The 16,080-nt window shown below is 40.4% G+C and overlaps 1 protein-coding gene across 1 annotated transcript in view; it reads left to right on the top strand.

Moving 5' to 3' along the window:
• Positions 1-12,992, top strand: part of LOC121579391 (homeobox protein cut-like 1) — a 256,964-nt gene extending 243,972 nt beyond the window's left edge. The window contains exons 23-24 of the mRNA XM_041893958.2: positions 4,649-4,952; positions 5,099-12,992. Of these exons, the coding sequence (XP_041749892.1) occupies positions 4,649-4,952; positions 5,099-5,555 (761 nt within the window). The 3' untranslated portion in view covers positions 5,556-12,992. The remainder of the gene's footprint in view (positions 1-4,648; positions 4,953-5,098) is intronic.
• Positions 12,993-16,080: the final 3,088 nt, after the last annotated feature.

The raw sequence follows: 16,080 nt of genomic DNA, 5'->3' as shown, positions 1-16,080 counted from the left end.
AGGTTGAGAGCTTCAAGTTCCTTGGTGTCCACATCACCAACGAACTATCATGGTCCAAACACACCAAGACAGTCGTGAAGAGGGCACGACAAAGCCTATTCCCCCTCAGGAGACTGAAAAAGATTTGGCATGGGTCCTCAGATCCTCAAAAAATTATACAGCTGCACCATCGAGAGCATCCTGACTGGTTGCATCACCGCCTGGTATGGCAACTGCTTGGCCTCCGACCGCAAGGCACTACAGAGGGTAGTGCGTACGGCCCAGTACATCACTGGGGCCAAGCTTCCTGCCATCCAGGACCTCTATACCAGGCGGTGTCAGAGGAAGGCCCTCAAAATTGTCAAAGACTCCAGCCACCCTAGTCATAGACTGTTCTCTCTGCTACCGCACGGCAAGCGGTACCGGAGTGCCAAGTCTAGGTCCAAAAGACTTCTCAACAGCTTCTACCCCCAAGCCATAAGACTCCTGAACAGCTAATCATGGCTACCCGGACTATTTGCACTGCCCCCCACCCCATCCTTTTTACGCTGCTGCTACTCTGTTAATTATTTATGCATAGTCACTTTAACTCTACCCACATGTACATATTACCTCAACTACCTCAACTAGCCGGTGCCCCCGCACATTGACTCTGCAACGGTACCCCCCTGTATATATAGCCTCCCTACTGTTGTTTTATTTTACTTCTGCTCATTCTTTTGTTGTTGTTTTATTTTTACTTTTTTTGTTAAAAATAAATGCACTGTTGGTTAAGGGCTGTAAGTAAGCATTTCACTGTAATGTCTGCACCTGTTGTATTCGGCGCATGTGACCAATAAAATTTGATTTGACTAAATACTTTTTTTCCCCACTGTATGTAAACTTTTGACCCACTGGAATTGTGTTACAGTGAATTATAAGTAAAATAATCTGTCTGTAAACAATTGTTGGAAAAGTTACTTGTGTCATGCACAAAGTAGATGTCCTAACCGACTTGCCAAAACTATAGTTTGTTAACAAGAAATGTGTGGAGTGGTTGAAAAACGAGTTTTAATGATTCCAACCTAAGTGTATGTAAACTTACGACTTCAATTGTAGGATATATAAGAACCTTGAGCGTTCTCTCACGGGGCAAACTGTTATGGGGGGAGGGGTCTATATTAAATAAAATGATAAGCTAATCACATCCTTTTAGTATGTCATACATTTCAGGATTCCATTGATAATTTGGTCTGTCTAAATCCAGTGTCACTTGGTGCTACTCAATTTAAATGAAGGGAAATAACTTTGTCAGAAAAAAGATTAATCATATTTACTTTAGTAAATATTTTTAAAAGTATTGATGATTTGAGCATTTGTGGCCTCCACTTCAGAAAATCATGTTAATTTTTTCTAAAATGTATGGAGGACCAAACCTTCCATAATTAGAAATAAATTAATGAATAAATAAATGCACACAAATAAATACATTAATAAATAAATAAATGCACACATAAACATTTAAATAAATGCACACATAAATAGATTAATAAATAAATGGATGAATGCAGACATAAATAGATAAATCATTAATCCCACTTTCATTCATTTTATTCATTTATATTATTTCTTCAGAGGCAACCAGGGTTTTGGCTATAATGTCCTGGTACTTGGTAAAGTTCATGATGCCAATGCCATTTATCAAACTCCAGGTGGTGCTATGTCAGATGATATGAACATTTCACTCTTTGGCCACGCACACCAGTGGTGGGTTTGGCGTTGGAAAAACAGAAGCATATGCGGTAGGGCTGGGCGATATGGCCTAAAAATATTTTTGGGTCAAACGTATGGCAGATTTATGATATATTGATAAAAAATAAAAGCATTTAATCGAAATAACCTTTGTTTTACAATTACAGGTCAAATACACTGCATTTCAAACAGTCAGCAATCATTTAATGAATTCAGGTCTTGTGAAATTATACCTAAGACAAATATAAGCCTTCCACAAGACCCACTAATAATTACATTATTTTATCAAAATAGTTTAACCTGCTTTTTTGCAATAATCACTGATCTGGCTTTCAAGTCTGTCTATGAAAATGTTAGTTAGAAATTGATCCCGAACCATGATTAATGTGCATTCACTAATAATGACTAACTTCTTGTAGAAGCCATTTATAGAAAATTAGCACAGGTCTCATAAACAATCTCTAAAGTACAAGCCCACGTGCTAGTGAGTAGGCAGCTAATCTTTATTTTTCAAGTTTAGCCAACTTGGATTTATTTGCTAGCTAACAAGGCAGAACAGTTGAATTGTTATGAACACACCCTTCTGTCAGTCTTCAACTGTTTGAACAGCATGCTAGCCTGTCCACTTTGTTCAGATGTTGAAATCAAGTGGTTTACCTTATTTTTCAGAATGAGAACGAGTTGCCAATTCCTTATGTAATTGTGTTTTATGATTATTGCACATTTATAAAACACAGACTAGACAGCTAGTATAACAGTCTTTGGCTAAAATGCTGCTAGCGGTACTTGGTACCGCAATGCCACGCTCAACAAACTCAGCATTCATTTTCCAGAATCAATGTTCATTGCAACTCTTGTTTTAGTAGTGTCTGCTCTGCGCGCAATTTAAGTAGTTGATACATTAAAATGGTATCGTTAGAAAGGTTAGGTTCTCCTCTATTACAGTAAAATAATGTCTCAATGTGTTTCGTTTTTCATATGATCTATTCTTTCGGACCAAACCTCAAATGCAAATAGCGAGTGGAAACCGCTTGTCAGAGAGGAAGGAGTGATCTCTCATCTTTGTTGTTGTGAGTGGGAGGGGCTTGGTGTGTATTTGTGTAAACCATAGAGGACGAGGCAAATCGAGAGGTTTCACTCTCGCTAAAAACAGTCCAAAATAAGCCCAATGTGTTTCTATAGGCTTATTTTGGATTTAAGCTTGTCGCCAGCCTTCCGGCCTTTGGGACTCCTATTGTTAGGGTGGAGACGTGCATCTCGTCATTATATACAGTTCTCTGGTGTAAATAGGAAGGTGCACACAGCAGGAACGAAGGACACGAGACCAAAAAGACAACATGAGAACAAGCTGACATAAACGGTCATAAAACAAAAAATACAAAAGAAACGACGTTCTTGCGATACAGGCATTTGGAATATCGCGCAAAAACATACATTCAAATGAATTTGATATATCGCCCAGCCCTAACCTACAGTAAAATATGGTGGTGGATCTTTGATGTTATGGGGCTATTTGCTTCCACTGGTCCTGGGGCCCTTGTTAAGGTCAACGGCATGAACTTTACCAAGTACCAGGACATTTTAGCCAAAAACCTGGTTGCCTCTGCCAGGAGCCTGACACTTGGCTGCAAGTGGATCTTCCAGCAAGACAATAACCCCAAGCATTAATCAAAATCCACAAAGAAATTGTTAATTTACCACAAAATCAACATTTTGCAATGGCCATCTCAGTTTCCAGAAAACCTGTGGTTTGAATTGAAGAGGGCAGTCCATAAGCGCAGACGAAGTATATCAAGGATCTGGAAAGATTCTGTATGGAGGAATGGTCTAAGATCCTTCCCAACGTATTCTCCAATCTCATTTTAGAAAAAGGCTCGGTGTCGTTATCCTCTCAAGGGGAGATGCTGGAGTATTAAAAACAGGGGTGCCAATCATTTTTATCCTTAGCTTTTTTTACTTATTAAACAAAATCTCTTTCTCTGATCAATTGTATTCGTATAAAATAATATAATTTCTAAATTTTTTTGGGAGCATAGATCAGTATTTGTATTATTTATTTTATAGTATTTTTTCCTCCTCATTTTCAAGGGTGCCAATAATTATGGACCTGACTGTATGTAGAGAAAAATTTATGAATTCTGGTCAGCATTTTTGTATTTCCTTGCTCATTTATGTATGTGTGTATTTATTTATTCATTCATTTAATTGTAATTATAGCAGGTTTGGGCCTCCATACAAATAGTGGTCCTCTGTAGCTCAATTGGTAGAGCATGGCGCTTGTAACGCCAGGGTAGTGGGTTCGATCCCCGGGACCACCCATACGTAAAAATGTATGCACACATGACTGTAAGTCGCTTTGGATAAAAGCGTCTGCTAAATGGCATATTATTATTATCATTATTATTAAATAACACATAATTCAAGAATGACCCATATCATAAAACATGTTTCTATTTTTGGTCCATAATGTAACTTATGTGTGACTTCTGCGTCACACAAGCCATTTAAACATATCAAGTACGTGAAGAGATGTGTCTCAAGTGGTGCAGGTTCTACATGGGAACCTTACCACCCATGTTGTCTTGTGAGTGAATTGGCGTCTCCTGAGTATTTGTGGTAATACTGCCCCCTGGTGGCAATATGTGTTAGATTTTTGTGGCTTTTGTATTAGTGTATTTAGCTATGGCTTCTGCCTGTGAGCCTTATAAAATATCACATCAACATTTGTTGAATGTTTATATGGAATGCTGTTATATTTCAATTGCTGTGGACAGAATTTAAAGCGGAATTAAAGAGGAAATATTTTCATTGTCAGGCCTGTGTGCAGCCCTGTCAGGCAAGTAATGGCATCCTCATGATTTAGTTAACCCTTCCGTCTCTTTGTAGGGGCTCACACATTTTTAACCCTTTCCCCTCCCGTCTCTCCTCTCCCCGCCAGCCTACATGAAGCGGCGCCACAGCTCGGTGAGTGAGAGCCAGACGGTGGACAGCGGGGGCTTGTCGGGGGGAGACTTCAGCCAGGGGGGCAGCCCACAGCATGGCCTCAGCCACCACCTGCACCAGCAACAGCCCCCCCAGCAGCACCTGAAGAAGGCTCGTGTGGTGCTGGCCCCAGAGGAGAAGGAGGCCCTGAAGAGGGCCTATCAGCAGAAGCCTTACCCCTCGCCCAAGACCATCGAGGAGCTGGCCTCACAGCTCAACCTCAAGACCAGCACCGTCATCAACTGGTTCCACAACTATAGGTGGGTGAAGAGGAACGGGGAGAAGGCTGGGAAAGGATGCAGACCTGGGTCCAAATGTTTTCTGTTGATGTGAGAGACTCCCAGCACTGTGTCTGTGTCTGACTGAGGGTTGTTGGGGTCCTGCTCTCTCTCTTTCTATCCTCCAGGTCTCGTATCCGACGGGAGCTGTTCATTGAGGAAATCCAGCGAGGCGAGGGCGGTGAGGGTGGCTCCCCGTCCACCAGAGCGGGCAAGGCCAGCGAGGGCGACAGCTGCGACGGCACCGAGTCGGACGGCACGGTGGAGGGCACACGCCCCGGCCACGAGCACCACCCGGCCTCGGAGGGCGAGGGTGGGTCCGACCACAGGGACGAGGGAACCACCTTGGCCACCGGCAGCACTGCCGCAGGTACCAGTGGCCACCACAAGGGCGGTGCCCTGGAGAGCCTGTTCAGCTTCCCAGAGAGCAGCCATGTTTCCTCTGTGTCCGTGGCTGCTACCGCCGCTGCCCGCAACCCCCGGGACAACAGCCTGCGCAAGAAGAAAGCCGCCAACCTCAATAATATCATCCACCGTCTGGAGAAGGCCGCAAGCAAAGACGAGCCCCATGAGTGGGAGTTCTAATACGGTCCCCCCTGCTCACGCTACCGGGGAAAGAGAGAGTTCCTATTTTTCTAGAGCCCTGACTGCACAGTCCCAAGGCCAAGCCTGGAGCAGTGCTGCCAGAGAAGAACTGGTGTCTTTTACGAGTTTTCATATCAAAGAGGGTTTAGAGATTTTTTCCAGAAGCGAAACGACAGCAACAACCTTGTTTTGTTTGTAGATAAAGCACTTAACAGCCCTGCTGGCCACAGGGCCCTAACACCACCGGCCAAAGGTGCGAAAGAGACGAAAGACTTGCGCTACTCACAAAGGAGCTTCACTCCACAGGAGGAAACTGTCACGAGAAGCAATTCTGTGTTTTATTTGTGTGTGTGTGTTTCCCTTTGAGAGATTTATTCGCCACCTCAAAGTTTTTCTAACCTTGTTCGCTCAGTGAGTTTTCACCACATCTAGCAGACTAAATGTTACAATGTTTTCTCTTTTCTCTGTTTTTGAAGAGGTTCCTCCTCCTCATAACTCTATTGCAGCTCTTTGGTATCTGTAAGGATCGTCAAACGGAAAGCCAAGCATTTAAAACATTTGTGTCTGCAGGAGAGAAGGACCATGGAGAACCCTTTCCCAAGCAACCTTCTTCTCTGTGCCCCAAAAGTTGCCATGTAATGGCTTTGGAACTCTTAATATGCTATGGACTCCATTGAGAAAGGAATCAAAAATTTTATAAAATTATTTTTCTCCTCTGAGAAAGAAAAAAACGTATATAGCAATTTGGTTGCCACTAAGAGATTGCACAGTCGGTCGACTCTAAACAATGCTAGTTTCGATTCCTAAATACTTGGGAAGGATAAAATGAGAAGTGAAAATACGAATTATCAGTTGTTGAAAGGAACGATGAAAAAAGATTATCACTTTAATTCACCATTTTTCAACATACAACGTAAAATGCAACAGTCATGTAAGGAAAAAGGAAAAATCAGAAAACATCTTGTGGTAGCTGACTTTTAGTGTTCTTTCTCGTGAGTGATCTAGAAACTCTTTGATAAGTAGTGCACATTTCTTTCATAGCTTTAACTGACTTTCGGGGGACGCCATTTTGGTGGCACTGGGAGCGTTTGTTTAATACACTCCATTTTAGGCCAAAATCAGGTTTGAGAATTAAGAAAACTAAAGAGAAAAAAAAGATGTAAAAAATGTATACAAGTTAATGGAGAAAAAAAATATTTCAGTCTAGATATTTTTTAAAGTAGAAAGTTACGAACCTGCTTTTTAACCTCTTTTAACCACAAAAAAACACACTATTGAGACCTCAGAACCGGGGCGGGCAGTGGAGCCGATGGCCGCTGTACTTCACAGGCTGGCCCTAGGACGGGGAGGCTTGCGTTTCATTGGGTGAAAAAGCCAGGAGATGCACAGCTCACTTTACTGTATATTCCAAGCTTCAGGCTCTTTTGCTCTCAACTCTTTACCTATGGTTGTGTGTATATATGTACATTGTCAAAACAAAAGACAGAAAAGAAAGACAAGAAACCCCCGTTCCTGTTGCATGCGGTGCACTATGAGTCGGTGGAAGAGATGGACTCTCCTCTGCTTGTGTGTTCCCATACCGACGAGCCACATGACTGACCTAGTCATGGTCGACCTGTCATACGTCCCTCCTTTAAACCCCTCTGACATATATTCTCCACAGGCTGTCATGTTGTGTTGCTCAGAGGTCAAGAGGTCAAATGTACCAGTACTTAGTAGAGATATTTCAAGGTACATTTTTACTAATTTAATAACCAATACCAAAAGTTATATCCAAAGTACTGTTGATGTGACATCCCCCATCCAATTTGGTCATCTCTGTTTCAAAGTCGAGCTGATTCTCCCACCAATCTTAATGCGCTCTCTTCCTTATATGACCAGTTTTATGATCAATTCATGACTGTTACGTAGCATCTCCATTCTCCACTGGTCACAACAAGTCCTCTTACCTTCAGCTGAAACTCTTGGCCTGCCTCATGTGAATATATCTCAGAGGTTAAGATCACTTGACACGGGTCAATGGAAGAAACAAAGACATTCATTTTATACTCAACCCTCAACCCATCCTCCCTCTCCCAGACATGGTAGAACAGTAGACACCCCCTCGCACACATCGCAACCTTCTCCATCCTCTCCCTTTCCTCCTATGCCACAAGCTCACAGTGCCTGCCCGCCCACTGCCTCTCCCTGTGTGTTTGAGAGTGTGAGAGCACACACGTACGTGTACACAAGTAGATGTGCGCGTGTGTGATTTTGTATGCACGTACCGTAAGAAAGGGGTGTAAGGGTGTGAGCGAGGACTAGCTGCCCTGCTCTGCCATACACACCCCTGAGTGTGTGTGTGTGTGTGTGTGTGTGTGTCTCTGTGTGTGTTTTATAAGTCTGCGTGGCTTTGATTTGTACATGCCTGCACACACATAGAGTGCACAACTGCCACTCTTTCTTTCTTCTAAGCTGTTTTCTAAGTTATCGCTAACGACATAGCAGACTCACAAATACAGTAGGTCTCCTTTATTGCCATATATTAAAGACTCACAGTAGATGACTTCAACAAAGTTTTTTTTGTTTCATTTTTTTGTTCTACTTATTTATAAGGGCTGTATTTTACATTTTAATGTCTTATTTGATTTCTGTTTTACATTATTATTATTATTATTATTATTATTATTGTGTGGGACTATAAGGGGTCATGTAAAAATGTTTTTAGACTGATAGACTGCCGGCAGTATTGGGTTATACGTACGAGATGTAGTTGTCATACATGTATATTAGTGAAATTTGAATATGTTTTGACAGTGTCATTTATATGGTTTGAACTGAAATGAGAGAACAACCCGATGATGTCGTCGATAGCATTATGGTGCATTCACCGTTCATGATTTGATGTGTCTGTACATTTTTCTTTTCTTCTTTTTAACTTGTATTTGTATGTATTTTCCATGAAGATAGATCACCTCAGCAAGCATGATTGAAATCAGGTTGACTCATTCTATTTTGTACGTTTTCCGTGTATCACTGAACCCAGCACAGGACAGAAGTTGTGGTGGGGCTCGAGAACCAATAGCATCTGAAGGTCTGGAACTGCTGTCCTTTGGCATCACCTCTGAATCTGACATTTATTTTGAAATGTTCAAGCTTTATTTGAGATTAATAAAGTGAGGTAGATTTTTCCTAAATAAGCACTGATAGGATCACTATATATGGGCTTAGATCAAGCAAGAGAGTGTGACTGGCATTTCCTGTTTATTGGCCTTCATTTGTAGGACCGGGAGGTTTCCGGTCTCTACAACCTAACCAACATGTGGCTCTGCACAAGGCTAGGGATCAGAAAACTGGAGTAAACTATAAACTGTGATGCACTTGCTGAAATCTAAAACTTTTGTGAAGCTCTTAGTACTACGTACCCCGACTATTCAGAATATTTTTATTTCCACAATTATTATTTGCTAAATATAGGTTTAGTTCTTTAAAACAAAACAAAAATGTATCAAATTACATTTTTATACATAACAATAATAAACAGGTGTGTAAAGCACAAGCACTACTGACCAAAAACCTCTTAAAAAGGGGGGAAGGCAACAAAACTGTCACAATTTACCTTAAAAGTTGAATTGCATGCTGTTAAAAATGTTCTATGCCATTCTGACTTTACAATAAGCTTAGTCTTTAAAGACTTCACATTATCAAGAAAGAAAAAGATTATTGGCAACTTTTCAAATTGTGCGCATTTGGAGCACAATACATTGGACTTAATATATGGCTGTCTGATCCTTGCGTCATACCCTGGCTCTATAGAGTGGGTCCTGAATGCCTACTGCTCAGCTGCCCCTCCTACAGCAAAGCTGGGGGTGATTGGAGCACCTCTGGAGGGCAGTGAAGTTAGCACACTGTTCATAAGCCCTGCGTCCTGGCTGGTTCCAAACTACGCTCCCTCAAGTGCCACACTGCCAGTCTGGCCAACCACAGCAGTCCCTATCAGCTGGTCACACTGTTCTACTGAACTTCGTTGGAAAGATTTGATAGATTGAACCCCTCCAAAAAATAAGAGTGTTGAACTTTTTTTGATAAAAGCACAAGTACTGCGACAAGTTTAAAATAATGGTATTTCCATATAATGGCTTTTGAAAAGTAAAGCTTAAATTGATCATACCCAAAAACATTACCTTTCAAAAAAAGGAGTTGATGTTTTAGCACTATTAAAGAGATATCTTAGCTTAGCACTTAACTGTCTGCGAGCCTTTTCCTCCGGACTATCTTAAGTTCATAGGAGTGCCTTTGCCTTAAAGTGACCGAAGTGTTGATATTGTTTTAAGGATTGCTCATAAACGAATGCAGTAAACTGGCTCAGTCTCTTGGACTGAAGTCTTGCGCCCATCCCATCGTCATTCTCATGAGACTTATCATCACTGATCTCCAAGTCTTGTGCAGGCACCACATGGAAACAAGCAATCATTTTGACTGGTCTCCCACATGTCCTCAACACAGCTGTTGACGTCTGTAGCAAAGTTGTTTTGTCTGGAAATGCTCCACTGCTGTTGAACGAAAGGGGTCCAGTTCTGTGACTGTCTGCAGTCCTGGGCTGGCTCCTCCAGAGGTGATGCCAATGCAGACTTGTAGGCCACAGATTTGTAGGAGGTACACAATCAAAAGCCCATATGCAGATAGTCGGTATGGCCCTCATTAACAATGATGCAGGCTTGAGTAGGCACTAGTGAACGGTATGTGAGTCTCCCAGAGGGATTTCAGTTTGATACTATTACTAACATGTCAAGTTGTGCTATCATGATGTCAACTGTTCCCAGCTAATGCCCTGTTAGTACAGGCGACGATAACGATAGCTGACAGGCAGTGCTTTTTGACTTGGAGTTGAATTTCTGTGGATTGGTTTTTATTTTTCTATTTCTCATTTGATGCTAATAGAAGATTTGAACATGAGTTCTCTCACTTTTTCTCCCCAAATCATGTTCTGCTGTCAGCCATTTTGGAAACATTGCATGTAGTTTTGCCCTTTAACCCAGAGGGAAATGTTTTTGATCAACCATCATTAATCTTTATTTGATTTTATCCCTATTAATTCATAGATCGATGTGTTTTGGATTATTATTTTATCGTAATCATTTAAAGGGGTGTTGTGCACTCTGAGCTAATGGAAGTAATTCTGGTTGTAGTAGAAACCAAAGTGGTGGAATTAGTTTTTAACTTTTCCCTATTTTCAAACCGTCTGAACGTCATTGCTTCTTGTTAATGTGTACCACACCTCTTTTTCCTCATGCTGTAGGTTAGGTTCACATATATGACATTGCTTTGTCAGACTCTCTTTCTTGAACAAGGGATTGCACCCTTAGTATTCAAGGACACGATTCTCCTTGAGGCCACAGTCATGGAAATAATGCTGACTAGACCGGCACAGAACATAGACAAGGACAGATATCACACACCAATACATGAGCAATACAACTGAAAGAGGACCAAATCAGGCTTGACTACCTGTGAGTTATTGTCTAGCACATGTTCATGTAGAAGTCATAAAGACAGGCTACGCTTATCAGTCGCAAGTTAATACAGTGTTTATGTTGTAGGGACTGGGAGTCCAAGAACTAGAGGTCGATCCTCTTTTCTCTGCTCCTGTTCATGTGTATACTTCTGCCATTGACAGGGAAAGGTTTTCTTTAAGTGTTGGTCAGTTTTGTAGACACAGAGTTGTCTGTAGCTTTGTGAATGAACGGGTAAGATTATGAGTATCATGAAGAATTAGGGGACTGGATTTCACAGTGGAACCCTGGCGGAAGCACCCAAAGCAACACTGGTTTATACAAAGGGCATTTTGCATGTGTTTGTGCAGTTTCTTTGTGCTACAGTTCCCTTCTGTGTTTTCATGTTCTTTTTCTGTTGCTAAGAAAAACATATGTTGTTCCATTGTTGCAGAAACCATAAGATTCTTTTGGATGAATTTCAGGATTTTGCCCTTTGCAAATATTTTTCTATAGAACTAAAGTAGATTGCTATCAATATTATATACACTGTCATATAAAGTTGTACAGATATATATCCTTATAGCAAGTTGTTAAGAATTACTATGGGTTGGTTTTTTGTTATTACTGTCAAAAGTATTGGTAGTTATTTCTCTGTAGGGTTGATGTGTCCATAGCTTAGTTTTTTTCCCCATATCAGGACTACGAAAACCTCACACTGTAAGATCAACTTCAAGGATCGTTGCAGACGTTTTAGCATTAGCCAGCGCTAATCTCATGGTGTTTCTGTATCATGGATTCACATTTCTCTTATGACCCTCCAATCATTTCATAACCTTACGTTATTTGTGAGACAAACGTTAACCCAGTAAACATGAAGACCAATGCCTTGATTCTCATAAAGCATATACATTACAGAACCATATCATGTCATTGCACATCACTAGCCCCAATCTATACTTGCTTTTATTTATACTATATACACTCCCTTTGACTTGTTAGATCTCCTTATTCAATGTCAAGAGCCACTGATAGTGACAAAAGGTTTTTGACGAGATTTGCTAAAAGTGTGATGAAATCTGGATTTATTTGCTTTTGATTTGCCTTCCCGTTTTAAGATGAGATTTGATTTGAACATTAATACGTTTCTTTCTTGCTCTCATATCTTTTTGCTTGTGTTTAGTCTTGGAAGTCAGCCAGGGACAGTAGGCTTGTTGTGATTGTGAGAAGAGTCAGAAGTCGCCATGTTAATGGAGTTGTGATTCCAGTGACATTGGAAATGGAGACTATAATAATGGTCAACAATGGTGGCATTAATAATGTCATATTCAATCTGAATTTGGATTATCTAAGTGTGGTCAAACATATTACTCTATGCATTACTGATTGACTGCTGATTGACATTTTGTTTCCAACACAGTGGTGGTTGGCATATAAATTACGATGAAAAGCTATATAATAAATGTTGACATCGATTAACGGTTGGTTGTATTACGGTAGTTTTGGGCCATTGTCGGCCAACTCCAAATGGACAACTAATTTGGCTCCCTTTAGTTGACATCCAATATTGTGTTTTCTGAAAGCTGTGTTTTTAGAGCTTTAGTGAAGGAAGCATGATAGAACTACATCACCCACAGTCCTTTGCTGCTACCTTGTTTGCTGTCTAGTCATATGAGAGGATGTTGTGGTGGCAGAGTTACATACTCATATAAGCTGGGTGTCTATGGAGTCCCCTCCCTCAGTTCAGCTCTATGCCTCCATACTCATATTGATATGCTCCCAATGCCTCAACTGACTGTATGGATTTGGAACCGGACAAATCCCTGCTAAACTGCTGAAGTCATCAAGTTTGTTTGTGTCCAGTTCACCTTTGTTTGGCCATGTGCTATATCTAATCTGATTTTCATTGACTAAAGCCTTGTTCACATTGGAAGTTGACTCAAATCAAAAAAAATTGCATATCCGATTTGAATCTGGTCTTTTTCCTGCGGTCTCAACAGCCAAAAAGCACATGGAATCAAATATTTCAAGCCACATTTCAAAGTACCTTTGAAGTCCGATACAAATCTGATTCCTGACCATGCCACTTGTCTGAACGGTCAAATCTGATTTATTCACCCTCAAATTGTTTTTAAGACTGTTATTTGGCATATCTTGTTGCTTGCTAGCTACTCCATACATAAAAATGTATGCACACATGACTGTAAGTCGCTTTGGATAAAAGCGTCTGCTAAATGGCATATTATTTTATTATTTACTCTGTTTACAGTTTGACAAGAACATGTGGTAGCTAACTAGCTTGTTTATTGTTAGTGAATGTGCTAGAAAGCTAAACAGCTAGCTAAGTAACTGCTGTAGCTAGCCAAAAAGGACTTGTTTTAAATGTTGGATCATCTTATCCTTTGAGGCATTAAAAGTGTTCTTACACTATGATTTTCAACATTCAAAACAACTGGGAAACGTCCATGGCAGGCATTGTTGTCACCTTTAGCTAGCTACATAACTTCTGAGTGATAGGAAGCAGGAGCACCGCCACCAATCAGCCTACACCACAGTGTCGTTACTAGCGTAGCCATGTCAGCAAATGACTGCTGTCTGAACACACACAAATCCAATTTGGTCACTTGTAACTTGCTGTTTGGACAATCAGTATTCCAAAACAGATTTGAAAAACAAAACTAATTTGAGCAGTAAGGCCTGCAGTGTGAACAAGGCTTAATTGTGTTAAGAACAAAGCTAGCTATACTTACCAATGGTTTTGGCTCCACCCCTTTACTACTACCCTACCAGGTTTATAAGCAACCTTCCTTAGAGGTCTATTTTTCAGCTGATGATTTTGAAACTGGGACACTACTTTTATCAAGCATGGGGAGAAATCTGAGTGTATGTGTTAAGTGTTGGATGGTGCCAATTTGGCTTACTCAACCTTCAAAGTGCCAGAGGTCTCCAACTTTCTGATGTTTGGTCAGGTAGCCATCTCACTATCAGTTTATCTACTGTAATGTCAAGTTGCTGTCTCAGTAGACTTTCAGTTCAGTGTATATACTATCTGATTACACATAGGTCACGTTGTTGGTCAAATGTCGTTCAGTTACAGAACTTGAGAATGCCTGTTACAATAGACACTGTCGATTTTCTGAAATAATTGGGACTAACATGTTTTAGTTTGTTTGTTTGCTTTTGCTTTGTAAATGGGTGAAAGAAGATCCAGATTTTATACCAAATATTGTTTGATTCTTTTTCCACTGCTAAAGAGACCTTTTAGTACTTTGAAAGAAAGGTTTATTGCTGAGCTCTTGTTTTGGCAAATGGGAGTGTGATTGGAGACTTTAGTTGTACAGATATCGCTTCCATAGAAATTTTGTGCAATTTAATTTCATTATGAAGGTTATGTGATTTGTTTTTTAAACCAAACTTCACATTGAAGTTAGTCACCGTAATGTTACAAAATAAAAAAAATCCCTTCAACCATAAAAGTGTAATTCTCAATGAAGAGTTGGCACTTCCAACTGAAGAGTCTCAGCGCAATTCACTTTTCATCCAACACTTCACTTATGAGTTATAGCTTGACACGGGGAAAATACATTTTGGCATCATATGACGTTATGTGTGTGGAGTGTTGAGCGGCTCCTATGCAGTTAAGGTCTGCAGTTTCCTTATTCCTTTTAGTTTGTGTCCTCTCTTTTTTTACTGACTGCTTTGAAGTGAGGAACCCTCCCACCATCTCAGCTGGTCTAATTGTGTCTCTCAAAGCTCAGGTGGAAACTACTTTTAGTCCTTGTGTCACTATCACCGGCAAAAACAGTGCTCTTCCTCCCCCTCTTCATCTTCAGTCCAGAGAGAGGTGTAGCTAGTTGCTGTCGGCTGATTTATTTTTCTATGAAGCGATTCTAGGCCTCATGATCGGCAATGAGAGGTTGGCTCCACCTTCACAGAAAAAAGAAACTTCTTCCAGTTTCAGTTTGTTCTCTCGTTTGGTTCCTTTTTATTTGGTCATTTAAGTCATGTAGTCTGTTCCCAGCACTGTAAGACAGTCCCTATACAATATGGAGAAGCAATATCACTGTATGAAACTCACAATGTATTATTGTTATTATTATTATTATTGTTATTATTATTCACTAGCACCCTAGGTGTGATAATTGAAGTAAATATCTTTTATACAAACACAAAGTTGGATGGTGTCTTTTTTTGCATGTTATTAACAGGTATAAACAGTTATACGTATGTAATGTCATGTGAGGGGTTTGACTGAAGCGGCATAAGGTGTTTCCTAATAGTCTACTTGGCATCTTTTTTAAATTTATTTTAATATATTTTCTTTATTTTTGGAGTAGATCAGCTTTAATATTGCAGATAGATTGTAACTTCCATCAATGTAATTGTCTGCATCACTTCCAATCCCCCATATGATTTTTTTATCTCGCAAATATATATATACAGTGGGGAAAACAAGTATTTGATACACTGCCGAATTTTGCAGGTTTTCCTACTTACAAAGCATGTAGAAGTCTGTAATTTTTATCATAGGTACACTTCAACTGTGAGAGATGGAATCTAAAACAAAAATCCAGAAAATCACATTGTATGATTTTAAGTAATTAATTTGCATTTTATTGCATGACATAAGTATTTGATCACCTACCAACCAGTAAGAATTCCGGCTCTCACAGACCTGTTCGTTTTTCTTTAAGAAGCCCTCTTGTTCTCCACTCATTACCTGTATTAACTGCACCTGTTTGAACTCTTTACCTGTATAAAAGACACCTGTCCACACACTCAATCAAACAGACTCCAACCTCTCCACAATGGCCAAGACCAGAGAGCAGTGTAAGGACATCAGGGATAAAATTGTAGACCTGCACAAGGCTGGGATGGGCTACAGGACAATAGGCAAGCAGCTTGGTGAGAAGGCAACAACTGTTGGCGCAATTATTAGAAAATGGAAGAAGTTCAAGATGACGGTCAATCATCCTCGGTTTGGGGCTCCATGCAAGATCTCACCTTGTGGGGCATCAATGATCATGAGGAAGGTGAGGGATCAGCCCAGAACT

The sequence above is a fragment of the Coregonus clupeaformis genome, chromosome 13 (genome assembly GCF_020615455.1).
Source record: "Coregonus clupeaformis isolate EN_2021a chromosome 13, ASM2061545v1, whole genome shotgun sequence".
NCBI lineage: Eukaryota > Metazoa > Chordata > Actinopteri > Salmoniformes > Salmonidae > Coregonus > Coregonus clupeaformis.
This window is presented reverse-complemented; position numbering and strand designations above follow the sequence as displayed.